We start from the raw sequence: 22,196 nt of genomic DNA, 5'->3' as shown, positions 1-22,196 counted from the left end.
ATGCTGACCCATATATATGGAATCTAAAAAAAGAAGAAAAAAAAAAAGGTCATGAAGAACCTAGGGGCAAGACAGGAATAAAGACACAGACCTACTAGAGAATGGACTTGAGGATATGGGGAGGGGGAAGGGTAAGCTGTGACAAAGTGAGAGAGTGGCATGGACATATATACACTACCAAACGTAAAATAGATAGCTAGTGGGAAGCAGCCGCATAGCACAGGGAGATCAGCTCGGTGCTTTGTGACCACCTAGAGGGGTGGGATAGGGAGGGTGGGAGGGAGGGAGATGCAAGAGGGAGGAGATATGGGAACATATGTATATGTATAACTGATTCACTTTGTTATAAAGCAGAAACTAACACACCATTGTAAAGCAATTATACTCCAATAAAGATTTTTTAAAAAGGTGAGAATGACTGTAGAGAGGCAACTTGCCAACTCAGCCACGCCCTAAAAGCCGAGCTCCATGCCCCCTCCTCTGTGCCACACACCCACCTGTGGTCATCTCCCTTCTTCTCCAGGTATCTTTTTTCTGCTCTTCCCTTGGCCAGTAGCTTAGAGTTAAGAATGGCCTCTTTGAGCTTCCTTTTCACTTTTCTATTTCAGTTCCCTGCAGCTAACTGATCATATCTTTTTTTTTTTTTGGCTGCCTTGTGTTTTCGTTGTTGTGCACTGGCTTCTCATTGCAGTGGCTTCTCTTGTTGCGGAGCACAGGCTCTAGGTGCGTGGGCTTCAGTAGTTGTGGCTCGAGGGCTCTACAGCGCAGGCTCAGTAGTTGTGGCGCACGGGCTTAGTTGCTCCACGGCATGTGGGATCTTCCCGGACCAGGGCTCGAACCCGTGTCCCCTGCTTTGGCAGGTGGATTCCCAACTACTGCGCCACCAGGGAAGCCCCTGATCATATCCCTTTGAGTCTCTTAGTTCCAATCTTTTTCACACCAGGCCACAGAAGTCACATGGTTGCTGGTTAGCCAACAGAGCCACTGGCCTAGAGACAGGTGTCCATATTGGTCCAATTAACTGTGGCAAAGGGAGGGACTGGGGACTGCAAGCTACAGATGGCGACTTATCTCAGATGGGGCTTAGATGAGGTATGCAACCACTGACGGACCCAGACAACTATATTTTCCCACTGACCTATTCAGGTGAGTCAAGTAGGTGGCCACGGATATCCTCATATACTGTGTTATTTTCCTAGGACTGTTGTGACAATTTACCACAAACTGGGTGGCTTAAGATAACAGAAATTTATTGTCTCACAGTTCTGGGGTTTAGAAGCCTGAAACCACAGCGTTGGCAGGTCTGTGCTTCCTCTGCAGCTTGTAGAGGAATCCTCCCGCGTCTCTTAGCTTCTGCGGTCTGTCGGCAATCTGGCATTCCTCGCTGCATCACTCCAGTTCTGCCCTGGTCATGACATCGCCTTCTGCCTGTCTTCACACGGCTGTCTTCTTATAAAGACACTGGTCCACCCTACTTAACTAGTAACATGTGCAACGACCCTATTTCTAAATAAGGTCATTGTTTGAGGTAATGGGGCTAAGACCTCAACATATCTCTTTTGGGGAAAACACAATTCAACCCATAACAAATACCTACATTTGTATGGTATTTGTATACCATACAATTTGTATGTATGGCCAGTTTCTCCACAAATCAGACACACACCTAACTATTTCGGCAGAATTACTCCCAAACGCACAATCCTTATGTGAAAGGCATATGACAGTGCAGTGGAAACTATGATGGGGATGTGTCCGCTGTGTCTTTACGTATTCACTGAACGTTCTCAGTTATGCTATTAATAGAGTAGGCTTGGTGTTACTAACCTCCCTCCAAAAAAAAAGAAAAGGTAAAAAACAAACAAAAAACCAAAAAAAACCCCAGCATTCAAAGGTACGATTGAGGAATAATTTTTATTTCATTTATTTTACGATTCTTTAGTCACTGCTTAAATAAGGTCTACTAATGGGGAAAATAAACCTGAAACGGTAGGCAAAATGCAAAAGCACTAAAAATGTGCCCAACTGCCTCTTAGGTTCTTTAGAGTGTCTTATGTGGAACCTTAGAAAGGGCCAAGATGGCCTCTGTCTTCAAGGAAGAGCAGCCCTGGGTAACAGCAGAGTCATGGAGGAGCTGGGGGCAGCCACTGAGACAGAGGGCGGCATGAAAGGGTCTGAATGTGTAAACAACTTTTTCCATTTGAATGCTAATCTCTCCCTTAAAAAAAATACCAAAGAGACAGTATAATGGTTTTACAGAGAAGAAAGACTTATCTTGGAACTAAAGGAACTTACTAGGATAATGTAAGGTAGGGAAGGAAACTGTGTCAATAATTTGTATATCTTACTTCATAAGATCCTTAAAAGATTGTTATAAGATAAGAAACTATTATCTCCATTTTTTTTGATTAGCAAATGAGACCAAGAGTTTGATCACCCACCTCCCTCCTTCCATTCCCACAGAAGCTTCCTCCCTCTCCCTCATGTCTTCCATTTTGCTGCGGTCAGAGTTCTGTCTGGCAGCTTCAGTCATGTCATTCTCCTCTGCAAAAATCCTCAGTGGATCCCTATTGCCTAGAACAGTAGTTTTCATAGTTTTCCAAAGCAGAACCCTTTTAGTAAGGGGCATTCTGTATAGATTTTATCTATATCTATTTATGTGTATCAATGTAAACTTACACACTGAATAAAAGTGGTATTTTATGTAGATCTTTTTATAAGTTCAGATTAATAATATTTACTTATTATCAAGTTAATGAGAACAAAGAAACTATCCTGATAAAAAGAGAACTTTGAAATTAGGCCGTGAGATATAGGTGAAAGTGAATATTACTGTTACTCAGCAGCAGTAGTCAGTTTCTGCATTTTATTATACTATAAAGAAAACCCTGATTTATGCAGATAATCATGTCTGTTCTCGATGCTACATCCAGAGCGATCTTTTAAAAATGCAAACCCGATTATCGTACTTCATCAACTCTAAAATGCCATCGACTATAAGTTGTATCGTTATTTTATGTATAGCTCAGAAAGAAAAAAATACTAATGAAATTTTGATTTTGGAGATATTAAGATGCAAAAAAGCGTGTCTCACAATCATTGGGATAGGGTATGCCAGCCACTTCATCCTCTTAAAAACCAAGGGCTTCTTGATCTCTCAGTATCAGGACAAAGCTTGAAGCCGGCATGGCCCAACAGCCTGCTCTCTGCCCTCTCCCTGCACTGGCCTTCTTTCCATTCACCCAGTCTTCCAGATTGCAGATCAAGCTTCACTTCCTCTGGAGGACCTTCCCTGACCTCCCTGACCAGGCCATAGCCTCAAGCACTTGGGTTTCTCTCCTTGACAGTGACACTTACCACGGTTGACATCTTGTTTGGCTGACCTGTTAATTTGGCTTGTGGGTTTATCTGATTAGTGTCTAGCTCCACGAGGACAGAGAACATGAACTTCTGCTCCCTGTTGTATCCTTAGTGCTTGGCACAGTGCCCAGGAGCACCTGGCAGACAGAAGGCACTCAAATATTTGTTGAATGAATGAATTGAAATTTCATTTTTTAAAAAAATTCACATGGCTGATTTTTTTTTAAAATTCACATGGCTGATTTTAGAGTATGTGCTCTTCGATTCAAAGGATCCAGAAAATCCAAAAATGTGAGAACAGTTAACACTTGTTTTGGAGTCTAATGATTAACAATTATCTACCAAATTCTTGTCTCCTTATCACAAATGCCAAATTCAGACAAAAAGCACTGAAAATTACTTAGTATATGTTAAGACTCTACCACAAGGTGGTTCACGTGTTTTTATGAACTCTCAGCATTTGAAGATTCTGTGCAAAGCTGGTGCATCTGAGCTTCTCCTGATCTTCAGGCTTACTCTGCTCTAAATATACCTGCCTTGTACAGGCACGAATCACAAGGGTTGGTCAGAGCTCTGTCTTCCCAAACAATGACACATTTGTAAGACATTCTACTGTATTTACAGTGATGACAGATGCTTTCCTCTGTGGCCTGCACCAAAACATGTTCATCTAGACTTTGGAAGTACAGGTTAAGGTGATAAAATTTGGTATATAAAACTTTTGAGGGTGTAGGTATTTCTTTTGTATTACAAGTTTAAAATTAGTGAAAAATATTCCCAAAGAGGAGATTTGAATAAAATGCTTTTGGAACCTCAGAACTGCATTTATTTGCAAAACCAAAGGGTACTCTGAAAACCACTGACTGGCTGAATCAAGTCTTATTTCTAGATTTACCAGGCACTTCCTGATCTGCTCCCTGGCTGCTTCTCGGTGGTCCCAGCCAGCTTAATATCCTACAAGAGCGCATTACTATCACCCATCTCGGGAACAAGCTCTGTGCTCTCACAGCCTGGGCGCACAGGACTGTCCCCACCTCTTCTTTGTCTCGGTCTCAGCTCACGTCTAGTCCCCTGCCAACTATTCAGGATTTCCTCCAGTGCTCTCACCAGAAAGCTCCTATCTCCGCTGTATAGATCACATTCTGTAATCTGTTTGTCTATCTCCCCATAGACTGCAAGCTTCTGGAGGGAAGGCACTCCATCTTGGCACTGTTGGCATGGTCCAGGAGCTGGTATACAGCAGACACTTAGTGGTGCCCTCTCTCTCACAGCCTTGACAACCTGGTTTCAATTTTTGCCAGTGGAAAAATTCGTATCTTGTGGTTTTAAATTATATTTCCTTGATCACTTAGTAAGGTTATAAGTAAGCATCTTTTCATATGTTTATTAGTTATGTGTATTTCTTCAGGTGACTGTTCATAGCCTTTGCTTGTTTTTCCATGAAGTTATTTTTCTTACTAATTTGTAGGATTGATTATCTTTGGATACACAGTATATTAACCCTTTGCCTGGTAAATATGTGGCCAACATTTTCTCACAGGTAATTTATTAATTTTAAGTATCATTCATGAAAAAATTTTATGTTAAATGTAGTTGATCTGCTATTCTTTTCCATTATGGCTTTCAGACTCAGCATATGGTGTAGACTCTACCTCCAAATTAAAATAATATCCTTTCTTGGGCTTCCCTGGTGGCGCAGTGGTTGAGAGTCTGCCTGCTAATGCAGGGGACACGGGTTCGAGCCCTGGCCTGGGAAGATCCCACATGCCGCGGAGCGGCTGGGCCCGTGAGCCACAACTGCTGAGTCTGCGCGTCTGGAGCCTGTGCTCCGCGGCGAGAGAGGCCGCGGTGGTGAGAGGCCCGCGCATCGCGATGAAGAGTGGCCCCCGCTTGCCACAACTGGAGAAAGCCCTCGCACAGAAACGAAGACCCAACACAGCCAAAATCAATCAATCAATCAATCAATCAAAAACATACGCATCTGATTCAAGATCCTCATTAAAAAAAAAAAAAAAAAAAAAAAAAAAAATAATATCCTTTCTTATTTTTGTATGGTACTTTCATAGTATACATTTGTGTGTATAGCACTTAGCTCTTAAATACATATAAAAAATTTAAATGTATAGTATGAGAGTACACATTTTTAAATGCACAGTTGAGATAGGGATTTGGTTAATTTTTTCTGTTTTGTGACAAATTTGATAGCCAGTTGTCACAATAATTATGGAATGGTTCTCCATTTCCCTACCGATCTGAAATGTCAAGTGGGCATTTTAGATGAGACTCAAAGAAGGGGATTGGATATGGATGTGGGGAGACTGACGGGAAGTCACCCAGGTGACTGGGGCCAAGTGTGTAGCAGTGGCATGGAAAAGTGATGGGTGTTATTTAGGAACGGTGAGCACAGTGGTCCTGGAGCCAGGAAGCACACAATTTATAATTATCTGAAGAAAGATTTGGAAAAAAACAGCAAATTTAGTATATAGCTAAAAGATTTTTTTTAAAAATAAAATTCACTATCCATTCAAAATCAAAACTTTTAGTAAACTTGAAATAAAAGGAAACATAGTTAATCTGAGTTTAAAAAACTTATGGCAAACATCATACTTTATGGTGAAATACTGAAAGCCTTCCTCCAAAGTCCAGGAAGAAGACAGGAATGCCTGGTATTATTTCTCTTCAACATTTTAGTGGAAGTCTTAGCCAATGCAATAAGGCAAGGATAAAGAAGACATGAAGGTTAGAAAGGAAGAAATGTATGTCATTATTCACAGATGACATGAATGTGTCAGAAAATGGAAAAGAATTATAAATTCTTTGTACATTCTTTGTAATGGCAAGGGAAACAAAAACAAAAATAAACAAACAGGATTACATCAAACTAAAACACATTTACACAGGAATCTATCAACAAAACTAAAAGGCTGCCTACTGAATGGGAGAAGGTATTTACAAACCATATCTGACAAGAGGTTAATATCCAAAATGTACAAAGAACTCATACAACACAACAACCATAAAAACAAATAACCTGATTAAAAGATGGGTAGAGGATCTGAATAGACATTTTCCCAAAGACATGCAGATGGTCAACAGACACATGAAAAGATGCTCAACATCACTGATCGTCAGGGAAATGAAAATCAAAACCACAATGGGATATCACTTCACATTTGTCATAATGGCTATTATCAAAAAGACAACAAATAACAAGTGTTGGTAAGGATGTGGAGAAAAGGGACCCCTCGTGCACTGTTGGTGGGAATGTAAATTGTTGAAGCCACTATGGAAAACAGATGGAGGTTCCTCAAAAAATTAAAAATAGAACTACCATATGATCCAGCAATTCCACTTCTGGGTATTTTTCCAAAGAAAACAATAACACTAATTTGAAAAGATATATGCACCCCTATGTTCATTGCAGCGTTATTCACAATAGCCAAGATGTGGAAGCAACCACAGTGTCCATCATCAGATGAATGGATAAAGAAGATGTGGTCTATATGTATAATGGAATATTACTCAGCCATAAAATAATGAAATTTGCCATTCATGACAACATGAATAGACCTAGAGAGTATTATGCTAAGTGAAAAAAGTCAGAGAAAGACAAATACCATATGATTTCACTTATATGTGGAATCTGAAAAACAAATGAACAAGTATAACAAAATAGAGTCACAGATATAGAGAAAAAGCAGTTAGTTGGCAGAGAGGAAGGGGGTGGGGGTATGAATGGAATAGGTTAGAGAAATTGGGAGGTACAAACTTGCAGTTACAAAATAAATGAGTCACAGGTATGAAATGTACAGAGCGGGGAATACAGTCAATAATAATGTACTACCTTGGTATGGTGAGAGACGGTAACTAGACTTAACATGGTGATCATTTTGTAATGTATAGGAATATGGAATCACTATTTTGTGCACCAGGAACTAACACAGTATTGTAGGTCAATTATACTTCAACAACAAGCAAACTTATAGAAAAAGAGATCAGATTTGTAGTTACCAGAGGTGGGGATGGAGGGAAGGGGGAATTGGATTAAGACGGTGAAAAAGAACAAACCTCCAGCGATGAGGTAAATACGTACTAGGGATATAATGTACAACATGATTAATCTATTAACACTGCTGTGTGTTATATATGAAAGTTGTTAAAAGAGTAAACCCTAAGAGTTCTAGTCACTAAGAAATATTTTTTCTTTTTCTTTTATTTGGTATTGATGTGAGATGGATAGTCACCTAACTTACTGTGGTAATCATTTCCTAATGTATGTCAGTCAAATCATTATGTTGTACACCTTAAATTTATACAGTGTTGTATGTCAAATATATCTCAGTAAAGCAGGAAGAAAAAAATAACAGAATTACAAATTATCAGAATTAGTAAGTGACTGAGAGGGCAGACAGCAGAAGCAAGAAGAACTATAATCCCGCAGCCTGTGGAACAAAAACCACATTCACAGAAAGATAGACAAGATGAAAAGGCAGAGGGCTATGTACCAGGTGAAGGAACAAGATAAAACCCCAGAAAAACAACTAAATGAAGTGGAGGTAGGAAACCTTCCAGAAAAAGAATTCAGAATAGTGATAGTGAAGATGATCCAGGACCTCGGAAACAGAATGGAGGCAAAGATCGAGAAGATGCAAGAAATGTTTAACAAAGACCTAGAAGAATTAAAGAAAAATCACCTAGAAGAATTAAAGAACAAACAAACAGAGATGAACAATGCAATAACTGAAATGAAAAATACACTAGAAGGGATCAATAGCAGAATAACTGAGGCAGAAGAACGGATAAGTGACCTGGAAGACAGAACGGTGGAATTCACTGCCACAGAACAGAATAAAAAAAAAAAAAAAGAATGAAAAGAAATGAAGACAGCCTAAGAGACTTCTGGGACAACATTAAACACAACAACATTCGCATTAGAGGGGTCCCAGAAGGAGAAGAGAGAGAGAAAGGACCCGAGAAAATATTTGAAGAGATTATAGTCGAAAACTTCCCTGACATGGGAGAGGAAGTAGCCACCCAAGTCCAGGAAGTGCAGAGAGTCCCAGGCAGGATAAACCTAAGGAGAAACATGCTGAGACACATAGTAATCAAACTGACAAAAATTAAAGACAAAGAAAAATTATTGAAAGCAACAGGGGAAAAATGACAAAGAACATACGAGGGAACTCCCATAAGGTTAACAGCTGATTTCTCAGGAGAAACTCTACAAGCCAGAAGGGAGTGGCATGATATATTTAAAGTGATGAAAGGGAAGAACCTACAACCAAGATTACTCTAGACGGCAAGGGTCTCCTTCAGATTCAATGGAGAAATCAAAAGGTTTACAGACAAGCAAAAGCTAACAGAATTCACCACCACCAAACCAGCTTTACAACAAATGCTAAAGGAACTTCTCTAAGTGGGAAACACAAAAGAAGAAAAGGACCTACAAAAACAAACCCATAACAATTAAGAAAATGGTCATAGGAACATACATCTCGATAATTACCTTAAATGTGAATGGATTAAATGCTCCAACCAAAAGACACAGGCTTGCTGAATGGATACAAAAACAAGACCCATCTATATGCTGTCTACAAGAGACCCACTTCAGACCTAGGGACACATACAGACTGAGAGTGAGGGGATGGAAAAAGATATTCCATGCAAATGGAAATCAAAAGAAAGCTGGAGTAGCAATACTCATATCAGATAAAATGGACTTTAAAATAAAGAATGTTACAAGAGACAAGGAAGGACACTACATAATGATCAAGGAATCAATCCAAGAAGAAGATATAACAATTATAAATATATATGCACCCAACATAGGAGCACCTCAATACATAAGGCAACTGCTGACAGCTATAAAAGAGGGAATTGACAGTAACACAATAATAGTGGGGGATTTTAACACCTCACTTACACCAATGGACAGATCATCCAAAATGAAAATTAATAAGGAAACACAAGCTTTAAATGACACAATAGACCAGATAGATTTAATTGATATTTATAGGGCATTCCATCCAAAAAGAGCAGATTACACTTTCTTCTCAAGTGCACACAGAACATTCTCCAGGATAGATCACATCTTGGGTCACAAATCAAGCCTCAGTAAATTTAAGAAAATTGAAATCATATCAAGCATCTTTTCTGACCACAACGCTATGAGATTAGAAATCAATTACAGGGAAAAAAATGTAAGAAGCACAAACACATGGAGGCTAAACAATACGTTACTAAATAACCAAGAGATCACTGAAGAAATCAAAGAGGAAATCAAAAAATACTTAGAGGGCTTCCCTGGTGGCGCAGTGGTTGAGAATCTGCCTGCTAATGCAGGGGACACGGGTTCGAGCCCTGGTCTGGGAAGATCCCACATGCCACGGAGCAGCTGGGCCCGTGAGCCACAACTACTGAGCCTGCGCGTCTGGAGCCTGTGCCCCGCAACGGGAGGGGCCGCGATAGTGAAAGGCCCGCGCACCGCGATGAAGAGCGGTCCCCGCACCGCGATGAAGAGTGGCCCCCACTTGCCGTAACCAGAGAAAGCCCTCGCACGAACCGAAGACCCAACACAGCCAAAAAAATAAATAAATAAATAAATAAAGTAGCTATAAAAAAAAAAAAAAAAATTAAAAAAAAAAAAAAAACTTAGAGACAAATCACAACGAAAACACAATGATCCAAAACCTATGGGATGCAGCAAAAGCAGTTCTAAGAGGGAAGTTTATAGCAATACAAGCCTACCTCAAGAAACAAGAAAAATCTTAAATAAACAATCTAACCTTACACTTAAAGGAACTAGAGAAAGAAGAACAAACAAAACCCAAAGTTAGTAGAAGGAAAGAAATCATAAAGATCAGAGCAGAAATAAATAAAAGAGAAACAATAGCAAAGATCAATAAAACTAAAAGGTGGTTCTTTGAGAAGATAAACAAAATTGATAAACCATTAGCTAGACTCATCAAGAAAAATGGGGAGAGGACTCAAGTCAATAAAATTAGAAATGAAAAAGGAAAAGTTACAACAGACACCACAGCAATACAAAGCATCCTAAGAGATTACTATAAGCAACTCTATGCCAATAAAATGGACAACCTGGAAGAAATGGACAAATTCTTAGAAAGGTATAACCTTCCAAGACTGAACCAGGAAGAAACAGAAAATATGAACAGACCAATCACAAGTAATGAAATTGAAACTGTGACTAAAAATCTTCCAGCAAACAAAAGTCCAGGACCAGATAGTTTCACAGGTGAATTCTATCAAACATTTAGAGAGGAGCTAACACCCATCCTTCTCAAACTCTTCCAAAAATTGCAGAGGAAGGAACACTCCCAAACTCATTCTATGAGGACACCATCACCCTGATTCCTAAACCAGACAAAGATACTACAGAAAAAGAAAATGACAGACCAATATCACTCATGAATATAGATGCAAAAATCCCCAATAAAATACTAGCAAACAGAATCCAACAACACATTAAAAGGATCATACACCATGATCAAGTGGGATTTATCCCAGGGATGCAAGGATTCTTCAATATAAGCAAATCAATCAATGTGATACACCATATGAACAAATTGAAGAATAAAAACCATATGATCATCTCAATAGATGCAGAAAAAGCTTTTGACAAAATTCAACACCCATTTATGATAAAAACTCTCCAGAAAGTGGGCATAGAGGGAACCCACCTCAACATAATAAAGGCCATATATGACAAACCCACAGCAAACATCATTCTCAATGGTGAATAAATGAAAGCATTTCCTCTAAGAGCGGGAAGAAGACAAGGATGTCCATTATTATTCAACATAGCTTTGGAAGCTCTAGCCACGGCAATCAGAGAAGAAAAGGAAATACAAATTGGAAAAGAAGACGTAAAACTGTCACTGTTTGCAGATGACGTGATACTATATATAGAGAATCCTTAAGATGCCACCAGAAAACTACTAGAGCTAACCAATGAATTTGGTAAAGATGCAGGATACAAAATTAATGCACAGAAATCTCTTGCATTCCTATACACTAATGATGAAAAATCTGAAAGAGAAATTAAGGAAACACTCCCATTTACCACTGCAACAAAAAGAATAAAATACCTAGGAATAAACCTACCTAGGGAGACAAAAGACCTGTATGCAGAAAACTATAAGACACTGATGAAAGAAATTAAAGATGATACAAATAGATGGAGAGATATACCATGTTCTTGGATTGGAAGAATCAATACTGTGAAAATGACTATACTACCCAAAGTAATCTACAGATTCAATGCAATCCCTATCAAATTACCAATGGCATTTTTTACAGAACTATAACAAAAAAATCTTAAAATTTGTATGGAGACACAAAAGACCCCGAATAGCCAAAGCAGTCTTGAGGGAAAAAAACGGAGCTGGAGGAATCAGACTCCCTGACTGCAGACTATACTACAAAGCTACAGTAATCAAGACAATATGGTACTGGCAGAAAAACAGAAATATAGATCAATCGAACAGGCTAGAAAGCCCAGAGATAAACCCATGCACCTATGATCAACTAATCTATGACAAAGGAGGCAAGGATATACAATGGAGAAAAGAGAGTCCCTTCAATAAGTGGTGCTGGGAAAACTGGACAACTACATGTAAAAGAATGAAATTAGAACACTCCCTAGCACCATACACAAAAATAAACTCAAAATGGATTAGAGACCGAATTGTAAGATCAGACACTATAAGACTCTTAGAGGAAAACATAGGAAGAACACTCTTCGACATAAAGCACAGCAAGATCTTTTTTGATCCACCTCCTAGAGTAATGGAAATAAACACAAAAATAAAAAAAAATGGGACCTAATGAAACTTAAAGCTTTTGCACAGCAAAGGAAACTACAAACAAGATGAAAAGACAACCCTCAGAATGGGAGAAAATATTTGCAAAAGAATCAAAGGGCAAAGGATTAATCTCCAAAATATATAAACAGCTCATGTATAGCTCAATATTAAAAAAACAAACAACCCAATCCAAAAATGGGCAGAAGACCTAAATAGACATTTCTCCAAAGAAGACATACAGATGGCCAAGAAGCACATGAAAAGGCTGCTCAACATCACTAATTATTAGAGAAATGCAAATCAAAACTATAATGAGGTATCACCTCACACCAGTCAGAATGGGCATCATCAGAAAATCTATGAACAACAAATGCTGGAGAGGGTGTGGAGAAAAGGGAACCCTCTTGTACTGTTGGTGGGTATGTAAATTGATACATCCACTATGGAGAACAGTACGGAGGTTCCTTAAAAAACGAAATATAGAACTACCGTATGACCCAGCAATCCCACTACTGGGCATATAACCAGAGAAAACCATAATTCAAAAAGAAACATGCACCCCAATGTTCATTGCAGCACTATTTACAATAGCCAGGTCATGGAAGCAACCTAAATGCCCATCAACAGATGAATGGATAGAGAAGATGTGGCACATATATACAATGGAATATTACTCAGCCATAAAAAGGAACGAAACTGGGTCATTTGTAGAGACGTGGATGGATGTAGAGACTGTCATAGAGAGTGAAGTAAGTCAGAAAGTGAAAAACAAATATGGCATATTAACGCATATATGTGGAACCTAGAAAAATGGTATAGATGAACCAGTTTGCCGGGCAGAAATAGAGACACAGATGTAGAGAACAAACGTATGGACACCAAGGGGGGAAAGTGGCGGGGTGGTGGTGGTGGGATGAATTGGGAGATTGGGATTGACATATATACACTAATATGTATAAAATAGATAACTAATAAGAACCTGCTGTCTAAAAAAATAAATAAAATTCAAAAATTCAAAAAAAAAAGCATCAGTAAGTGACTTAGCAAAATCACTAGATGAAAGGAAATTTACTAGAAGCAAAAATCAATTGTGTTTTTCTTAGTAGCTACAAATGGAAAATACAATTGTAAAAAGGAGTTTTAGTTACAATAGAACAAAAAAGTCAAACACCTAGAATTCTAACAAGATATATGTAAGATTTCTACACTATAAGAAATCTTTGAGCAAAATTAAAGCATATCTAAAAAATTCTAAAAGGAAGGATATACTATATTTGTGGATTGAAAACTTGGCATTGTAAAGATGTTGATTCACCACAAATGGACCTATACATTCATTACAATCCCAATCAAGACATCAATAGGTATTTCTGTAGAAACATAAGCTGATGGTAATAATACATAAAATAACACAAGTCGTGAGATGACTAACGAGTTAAAAAAATGATTTTCATGGAAAAGTGAAGTTTGACTGATTTGGTATTGGAAGAAGACAAGGCAATATAAATACTTAACAAACATTTCTTCAGTATTTGCTGCTTTGTACCAGGCACACTGCTGGGTGTTTTCCAAAGGGCATCCACAGAACCTCAGATCCTGAGATGCTCAGAGGAAAAGGGGTTTGGTAGTCACACGCCCGTACGAAAAGCTCACGCTGCTGTTTCCTCTCGGAGATTCCTGTTGCACAGCAGGATTTTAAAGCCTCTGAGAAATTTCGGAGAAGAAAAGCAAATAGAATTGTGTTGAACCCAGGACTTTCCAATCTTATTTGATCATGACCTCTCTTTGAGAAACACTGGCCTGGTGTGCTTTTTATATTTTTTGGTTCTCACCATTATCTGTGAAGTAGCCAAGGGTTGAACTGTCCATTTTACAGATGAAGAAATGGAACCTCAGGCAGGTGAAACTTACACCAGGTCATATAGCTACTAATACAGGATCTGCGATGCACCCTCAATTTTTCAAAAAAAAAAAAAAAAATTCAGTGTTTTTTCTAGGGTCAAACACTACTTTCATGTGAAATAGCATTTCAGAGATGGAATAAACCTTAGTGATCTCTTAGACTAGTAACCTTATTATGCTGATGAGGCAACCAGGGGCCCAGACAAATTAAGTGTTTTGCCTCAGGTCAAGAGCTTGCAGACTAGCAGTAGGAATAAAAGGATCCATGACTCAGTGACTCCCAATTAAGTGCTCTACTGCCCCATATAATTAGGAGGCGTGTCAATGGAGGGTGAGACCAAATTAACTGCCCAGACTGAGTAGGCACTCAGAGATGCTGAATGAACGATTTACCTGGGAGAAGATGATCCTGGAGCTCTATCAAGTCCTCATGTAATTTTTTTTTTTAATACGTTTATTTATTTATTTATTTTTGGCTGCGTTGGGTCTTCATTGCTGCGTGCGGGCTTTCTCTAGTTGCAGCGAGCGGGGGCTACTCTTCGTTGCAGTGCACGGTCTTCTCATTGCGGTGGCTTCTCTTGTTGCAGAACACGGGCTCTAGGCACGCAGGCTTCAGTAGTTGTGGCACGTGGGCTCAGTAGTTGTGGCTCACGGGCTCTGGAGTGGAGGCTCAGTAGTTGTGGCGCACAGGCTTAGTTGCTCTGCGGCATGTGGGATCTTCCCGGACCAGGGATCGAACCCGTGTGCCCTACATTGGCAGGCAGGCTCTTAACCACTGCGCCACCAGGGAAGTCCTCTTATGTAATTTTGAAATGAGGATTTAGGAGCCATTTGATCACTGGGTTACGATAAAGGACTGAATATTGTTATTTTTAAAACTTGAATCACCTTGTTGGTATTATTTTCTCCCTCTCCCCTGAAAAGTGTCACAGGCCACTGTAAAAACTTAAAAGGAATTTAAATTTCTGAGTAAACATGATTTCACAACTCTAACGGGGCACATCCTGGAGTGTCACAGGCTGCAAATCATTTTTCTGGAGTCTCAGATATGAGGAACAGGAGAGGAATAATGTGGGAGGAGGCACGAACACCTGGCTGATCCTGAAGTGCAGGGAAGGGTATGTTCACTGCAGGTGCTGCTGTCAGAAGGAGCAGGAGGAAAAACCCAAGCACTCCCAAAGGAGGGCCTTGCAGGGCTGGACTGAAAGTTCTAAAATGCAGCGAAGAAGGGAAAAGCTTACCTTTAGGGGCAGAGGATCATGAGGGCCTCGGAGAGACAGCTGAAGAACAGAAGGGTAAGTCTGGCCTTAAGCAATGGGGAAGAGGAAAGTAAGCGAATGCAAGCATTCCACTGACCTTTGTACTTTAAAAAGAGCAGTAGTTCTTTCTGTGTAGAAACGTTTTGGTTGTGGCTGGTGGCCACCGGGCAGAGCGGGCATGGTGGTTGTGAAGTGCCATCAGTGGGAAAGTTCCATTAAGGACAAGGAAAGGGTAAGCAGAGGCAAACCTGTTTACTCTCCTCTGCTTTATCTTCTCCACTCATATGACTCTTGGGGACCTTACGTGGGGAGGGGGGCAGGGCTAGGGCAGAGCATGATTTACGGGTTCCTGGGTCCCCTGGGAAAATACCACCGAAATATCAAATTGACTGCACCCCATCCAGCTCCCAAAATGTGCAATCTGGCGTCTATTTGACATGATTTCAATTTATTTGAGAATTTTTGTTCTTTAAGCTTTACTGGAGGGCAAATAAATCTATTCAGTAGACCATCTTTGCCTTATTTTATTCTCCACAACTCTCTTTCTCTCTCTTTTTTTTTTGGCCTCACGGCTTGCAGGATCTTAGTTCCCCGACCAGGGATGGAACCCAGGCCACAGCAGTGAAAGCCAGTCCTAACCATGGACCGTCAGGGAATGCCCTCCACGTCTCTCTTTTTTAGCTCATTAGTACAATCACACACCCAACAAGGCAAGGGAGGGCAGTCCCCTAGTTTCTCAAAAGTAATTACTACCTACATTGAAAACAAAAACGAAAGCAAAAAAAAACGTAAGGCCAGGGAGTTTCTAGACAGTAAAATCTCCTTAAAATTTTACAAGCAACCATTAACCCAACTTGCACCTCCTCTAAATCTGTGGAATTAGGCTCACCCCCGCAAAGAAAAACACAGCAGGATCTTTGATGACACCGTTATTGATGCTGCCCATCATTTAGTGTGGGAGGTGGCTCAAAGGTGGTGCTGGTGAAACAGGAGGAAGATGATACACAGAGCAGGGCAACTTCTCAGAGTAAGTTATCCATTTATGTTTTCATTTTAAACCTTTATTGCTTTTCTCTGATTATAAAAATATCACTGTAGAAAAATTCAGATCTTTCAGAAGTATGTAATGCAGAAAGTGAAAGCCATCCGTAACTCCATCCATAAGAGTGAATCACTCTAGCTTTTCCAATATTTATTTAAAACAAAATAAAACTGTTGTTAATGTTCTTTTTTAAATGGGATCATACTATGTTTATTTAACTCAGCAACTTGCTTTCCTTGCTTAGGATTTTATTTGGTCTACTGAACAAATAAAAGATCACATCTTTTTCAAAAGATTGAGTCATATTTTATGGAAAGATTTACAATTATTTTACTTTGGTGTACATTCTTGCTCACATGTGAAAGCATTTTTGGATATAAAATCGTAGATATGGATTTGCTGGGCTGAAGGGTGCATGGATTGACATTTTTATTAGACTGTACTAAATTTTAAATCTTTCAAATGGAAAGATTTAAATCTTTAATCTTTTAAATCTTTCAATCTTTTAATTTAAATCTTTAAATCTTTCTGTGGATTGAAGTGGCACCAGCACAATTCTTTGTTGTGAAGTCACTGAAATGACAGCTTCTTGTCACAGGCTGGCATGGGACCTCAGGTGTTCTCAGTTTGTCAGTGCTACGGCTCTAAAGCATGTCAAAAATATTTGCCACTTTTGGGGAGTGAGCTTTCGGATTTTTTTTTCTTTTCAGATGACATTAGCTTCAGGTATCTTTTTGGAGTTTTGAGTAAGATTTAATGAAATAGATAAAATAAGACTAATCTATCCCGTAATTCTTCATCCTTCTTTCATCTGCTGGAGTGACTATAACATATTGGTGCTCTTGGGGCAACCACCTGTGTTATTAGGAGCAAAAGGCCGTATCTGCCAACTCTCATCTACTTAGCATATAGTTACTGTTTCGAGCAGTTTCCCAATATTTGTCACATTAAACCTAAGTCACCAGTTCTGACCACCTTAAGCAACACTTCTATTTCAAGAGGACAAATAAGACAGAATTCCAAGAGTAAATACTTGTAACAGTACCCTCCTGGACCTCATGGTCTAAAGTGATTTTTGCTTCCTCTGGACTCATAGATTTTAAAATGTTTGCGCTATTCATTAACTTGGCAATTGCTCAAGAACTTCCTTTGGACTTAAAACAAAAGTTAAACCATTAGAGTGTTTATATAAATCAAGTCACTAGCTATATTCTTCTCACTAGACTACACGCTTCATGAGAGGAGGGACTTTGTTTGGTTCACTGATGATTCCCTGAATCTAGAATAGTACCTGGCATATAAAAGATGCTCAATATTTGTTGAAGGAATGATAAATTCTTCGAAGGCAGGAATCTTCTTATATTTTGCATCCCCACAGTAAATGACAAGTTGCTGATTAAAATTAAGGAAAGGGGGGCTTCCCTGGTGGTGCAGTGGTTAAGAATCCGCCTGCCAATGCAAGAGACACGGGTTCAAACCCTGGTCCGGGAGGATCCCGCATGCCGTGGAGCAACTAAGCCTGTGCACCACAACTACTGAACCTCCCTTCTAGAGCCCGCAAGCCACAACTACTGAGCCCGTGTGCCACAACTGCTGAAACCCGCGTGTCCTGGAGCCCATGCTCTGCAACAAGAGAAGCCACCGCAATGAGAGGCCTGTGCACCGCAATGAAGAGTAGCCCCCGCTCTCCACAACTAGAGAAAGCCTGTGAGCAGCAACAAAGACCCAACGCAGCCAAAAATAAATAAATAAATAAATTTATATTTAAAAAAATTAATAAAATAAAATTAAGGAAACGATCCTCATTCAGAAACACAACTTAAGACTTTCTTAGAAGCTAAGTGTGAAATATCCCTGGCCTAAGTAATATTCAAGATTCTTTCTAGTCCTAACTCACTATGAATATACTAGTTTTCAAAGAATTAGAAACCAATATAATATATATTATATATATAGAACTAGAGTAAAGAATAATTGGGTAAATCTTTGATTTAGAAAGCAGGGCACTGATTTTTCTAAGTCTCTGGATCATCATTATAAAGATCAGATTTGAGAATTAAGCTATATTGACCTCAAGCTATATTCTCTAAGTCCCTTTTCTGAAAGAAAAAAAAAAAATCATGGCATTAAGTTGTTAACTGGAAATGCCTCTATAAGCATAAAAGTATGATTTTAATGTCACTGTATAAGCAAGAAGGCAAAGGAAATACTAATGTACAATGTTTATATATTTTGAACTATGGCAATGGTGGTATGATGCTAATGAGAGATATATCTGCCTTTAAATCAATGTCAAAGGTGCAGTTATTTGGATTTAAAGCCAATAAAAATAAAAGCAATGAAAAAGAATAAAAAAGGGAATCACAGTGAAAGAAGCATCCATCTAAATCTGGAGCATATTTTGGATAATATACAACATTTTGGGGAATAAAGGCAGAAAGAAAGAGAAAAAATGTACAAGAATCAATTTTAGAAAGTCACTCCAGAAAAAAGTCCATCTTATAAAACACATTGTAATTCTAGTCTTTTAGTACTTATTTACGTCAGATTGTCTCTCACTGGATGTTTGGTTTCCTGTGCTGAGACTTAGAAAACTTATCTTGTGGTTAGAAACTAGCATATTCTCAAGATGGTTGACTGAAAAGACTATGTTTTGGATTTACTTTTTTTTTTTTTACAACAAATTTTACTTTAAAAAGAGAGTGAATTAATCAGATTTGAGATTAACTCTCACTGGTAGAACTGAAGTGAATATACTCGGTCTGCTTAAAAAAAGAAAAAAGATCAGAACTTGAAAAGGATTTTACATATAAGCAACGGGACAGAAAAAAAATAGGGCCTGAAATAGATGAGAGTTCCTGACGTGTTTAAAAAAAAAAAAAGAAGAAAGAAAAAGAAAAAAAACTAAGAATACTTCCGGGGGAGGGGCAAGAAAAATGTCGTGAAACAGTAATTGAAGGAAGGCATGCGCCCAAGTTAGACTAGGGAGCAAAGTCTGAAGAACATCAACAACAGAACCATTCTTGGGGAAAACTAATACCAGGAGGACTGCTATGGTTAATTTTCTAAAACAGAAAGGTAAACAAGTAATTTAGCTTGTTGAGGCTTACAACATTACAGTATAATACACTTATAATACCAGACTCTCAAGAATAAGAAACACTCAAACAATTTTTAAAAACAAGTTATGGAAAAGGCTGTAAAGTAAAAATTAGAACATTCTAACTTGAGGTAGATAAAATAGAAAATGAAGTCAGAATACATAAAATATTGCTTTCAATCACTCATGCTAGATGTGAAGAATTGTTAGGATCATATATCTTATAGCAAATGGAAAACAGTCAATCCTAAAATAAATGTACAAGAAGACTAAATTTCTGTCTTTAAGAAATTAAAAAATTCCAATTAAATATGTAAAAATTTTCTTAAAAATGTTCAATTAAAAATTTAAGTTCGATAGGCTATCAATTGATATTACGCTTGTAATATTTATAAATCTTAGATCTAAAAATAAATATACATTATTTCTATTTTAAAAGATGCTTTTGAAGCTCTAAAAATCATTGTCTATTTTATTGAAGGGCTCATGGAAAAAACTGATGAAATATTCAATACGTACACCAAAACAAATATATACCAAGTTCTAAATTTCATTTTTTAGGAATACCAATTTTGAAAGTGCAAGGTGCACGAATATCTCGGTGACAGGTGTAAGCTCAGCGAGGAATCAGAAACGAGTTCCGAGTGGAGGACCCATTTAACTTGATCATTTCATGGGCACAATAAATCATCCACAAAGCCCACCTTAAACAGCTAAAGTAGTCATAAAAATAGGCCGATGGTTACTTGAGCGATAACATAATCCTCGGTCTTATTGTTGTGAAGCAGATGTCATTATGGGTGGGGCTGACGCGCAGAGCAGCTGAAACATTTTTGTACCACCCCCCGCACACTTTCAGTGGGATAGAAGGGACTCCGAAAAGGTAAGGAGAAAGCTCTCAACGCTCAATTCCTACTATAAATAAGGAAGTTTTGATGTGGCCTTGGTACTCGTAAAGACCACAATAAGATGTGAAAAATCCCCCATAATTAAACCCTCCCCTGGAAAAGAGATCTTCCTTTTCTCTCCTCCCCTGCCGGCTCCTCCTTGGGACACTTGGCTGAGTCTTTCTTTCCCTCCTTCCCACGCTGAGGTGAGGCTGCACGCAAGCCAGGGACGCCTGTTTTTCTTTTCGCGCGGAGCGAACTCTGCGGGTAGGAACCCGGGGTGACAGAAGGGAGCGGGCGGCGTTGTGAGGAGGCCAAGAAGGCTCGCCGGGTACGAGCCGGGCTGGGGTTGGGAAGGGACACGCGGGCCGCCGGGCCCGCAGAGGAGGCCGAGGTGACGAGGGAAATCTCCCGGCTCGAAGCAGGGACCCGGCGCTTCCGGCTGGCCACAGCCGCTCTCGGCCTAGCGCGGCTCGCGTTCCGGGCTCCACCGGGGCGGGCAGAGAGTTAGTAAAGAGGCTAACCGCGGTTCGCACTTGCCTGGGACCGGGTGACCAATAACTGGTAATAGTCTTTGCTCGGCGCTGGGCCTTGTCCTACAATTTCGAACAGAGTCTCCGGCAGCCACGACGCCATCTTGGGACGCCACCACCGTCGCTAAGACAACCAGGAAGGGGCGGGGCCTGATTGGGGTCATGGGGCAAAAGCCCTGGTTTAAATCGAACCCTACTTTTGACCTAGCGGGGTGTTTCTAACTTGGGGTGATTGTCCCCTCTTCCAAGGGTTAGAGGGAACTCTGAGCCGTGAAATTTCCACCTTGAGGTCCCGGGTGACCCGAAGGGGAATTAGTTCCTGCTACCACCGAGGGGAGGGGGTGACCCCGGCGGAGGGATACCAAGCGAAGTACCACATTCCCCTTCCTGGTCCCTCGAAGGGATCGGGAGGAGATCGCAGGCCGCTGGGGAAGTCGAGCCGGACGATGGGGGAGGGAGGGGCGATGTGATGGGCTGCGAGTAGGCAGCGGGGCCTGTCCCGCGGACGAGCCCGTCCGGCTGATTCGAAGGGAAAAGTAGTTCCCGGAGGGTGTTGGAACGGGCGGGGAGGGAGGCGGTGCGGACGGAGGCGCACGCCGGGAGCGGTGCTGCGGCTCAGCTGATAATTGAAGGGACCCGAGGAGCTGCCGCCGACGCTGACGCCGGGGGGGGGTGGGGGGAGCGAGTGGAAGTTACTGCCGCGCCACCGAGTCCGGACCGGAGACTTTGGGGCCCAACTAGGTAATTGGGGCGCAGTTCCGAGCGGCGGGGCCAGGCCTGGGGGTGGGGGCTGTGCTGAGGGGTTGGGGGGGTAGCGGGGGGGGGGGGGGAGGAGCTGGAACAGAAAGTCCCAGGAAGCTCGGTTGTGTCATCGCCGCGATTCGGCCCCTGCTCGGCCTCTTCCCGGCGGCAGCGGCGGCGGGGCCGCGGAAGGACCGGGCTGGGGGTTTACGGCTAGGCGCTCGAGGGAGACCGCGGCTGGAGGGACCGGGGCCGTGCGGGAGCGGGGGGTCGCTGGGTGCCCCCTCCGGCCTCCCGCAATGAGGAGGGCCCTTCACGGAATCGGGGTAAGGCGTGCGGGTCTGGGGGAGCTCGGCGGGGGTCGGGGGGGCCGGAAGTGGGCTTTGGAGCTGGGAGGGCGTCTAGGAAGAGAGAAAGTGGGGGGCCGGAAGTGCAGGTGGGGGGTGTGAAGACGGCAAGGGTTCCCCGGAAATGGGATGGGGGGCCCGGAAACCGGGAGAGGGGAGGCTCCTGGGCCAGGGACGGCCCGGAAATGGAAACTAGGGAG

The 22,196-nt window shown here is 40.8% G+C and overlaps 2 protein-coding genes across 19 annotated transcripts in view; one reads left to right on the top strand and one right to left on the bottom strand.

The window, feature by feature from the left end:
* Positions 1–21,031, bottom strand: part of FBXO36 (F-box protein 36) — a 101,741-nt gene extending 80,710 nt beyond the window's left edge. Inside the window, exon 1 of the mRNA XM_057551535.1 lies at positions 20,916–21,031. Within this exon, the coding sequence (XP_057407518.1) occupies positions 20,916–21,011 (96 nt within the window). The 5' untranslated portion in view covers positions 21,012–21,031. The remainder of the gene's footprint in view (positions 1–20,915) is intronic.
* The window catches only part of TRIP12 (thyroid hormone receptor interactor 12), a 144,447-nt gene continuing 142,586 nt past the window's right edge, over positions 20,336–22,196 (top strand). For 7 of the 18 annotated variants that reach the window (XM_057551528.1, XM_057551527.1, XM_057551526.1 and 4 more), the window contains exon 1: positions 21,353–21,649. The gene's annotated coding sequence lies outside the window, so the exon portion shown is untranslated. Of the gene's footprint in view, positions 20,372–20,543; positions 20,643–21,351; positions 21,650–21,803; positions 21,976–22,196 lie in introns of those variants that run through there. The other 11 variants (XM_057551533.1, XM_057551534.1, XM_057551531.1 and 8 more) reach the window with 6 other exon arrangements.

The sequence above is a fragment of the Balaenoptera acutorostrata genome, chromosome 8, assembly GCF_949987535.1.
Source record: "Balaenoptera acutorostrata chromosome 8, mBalAcu1.1, whole genome shotgun sequence".
Lineage (NCBI taxonomy): Eukaryota > Metazoa > Chordata > Mammalia > Artiodactyla > Balaenopteridae > Balaenoptera > Balaenoptera acutorostrata.
The sequence above is the reverse complement of the archived record's forward strand: the minus strand, read 5'-3'. Positions and strand labels throughout refer to the sequence as shown.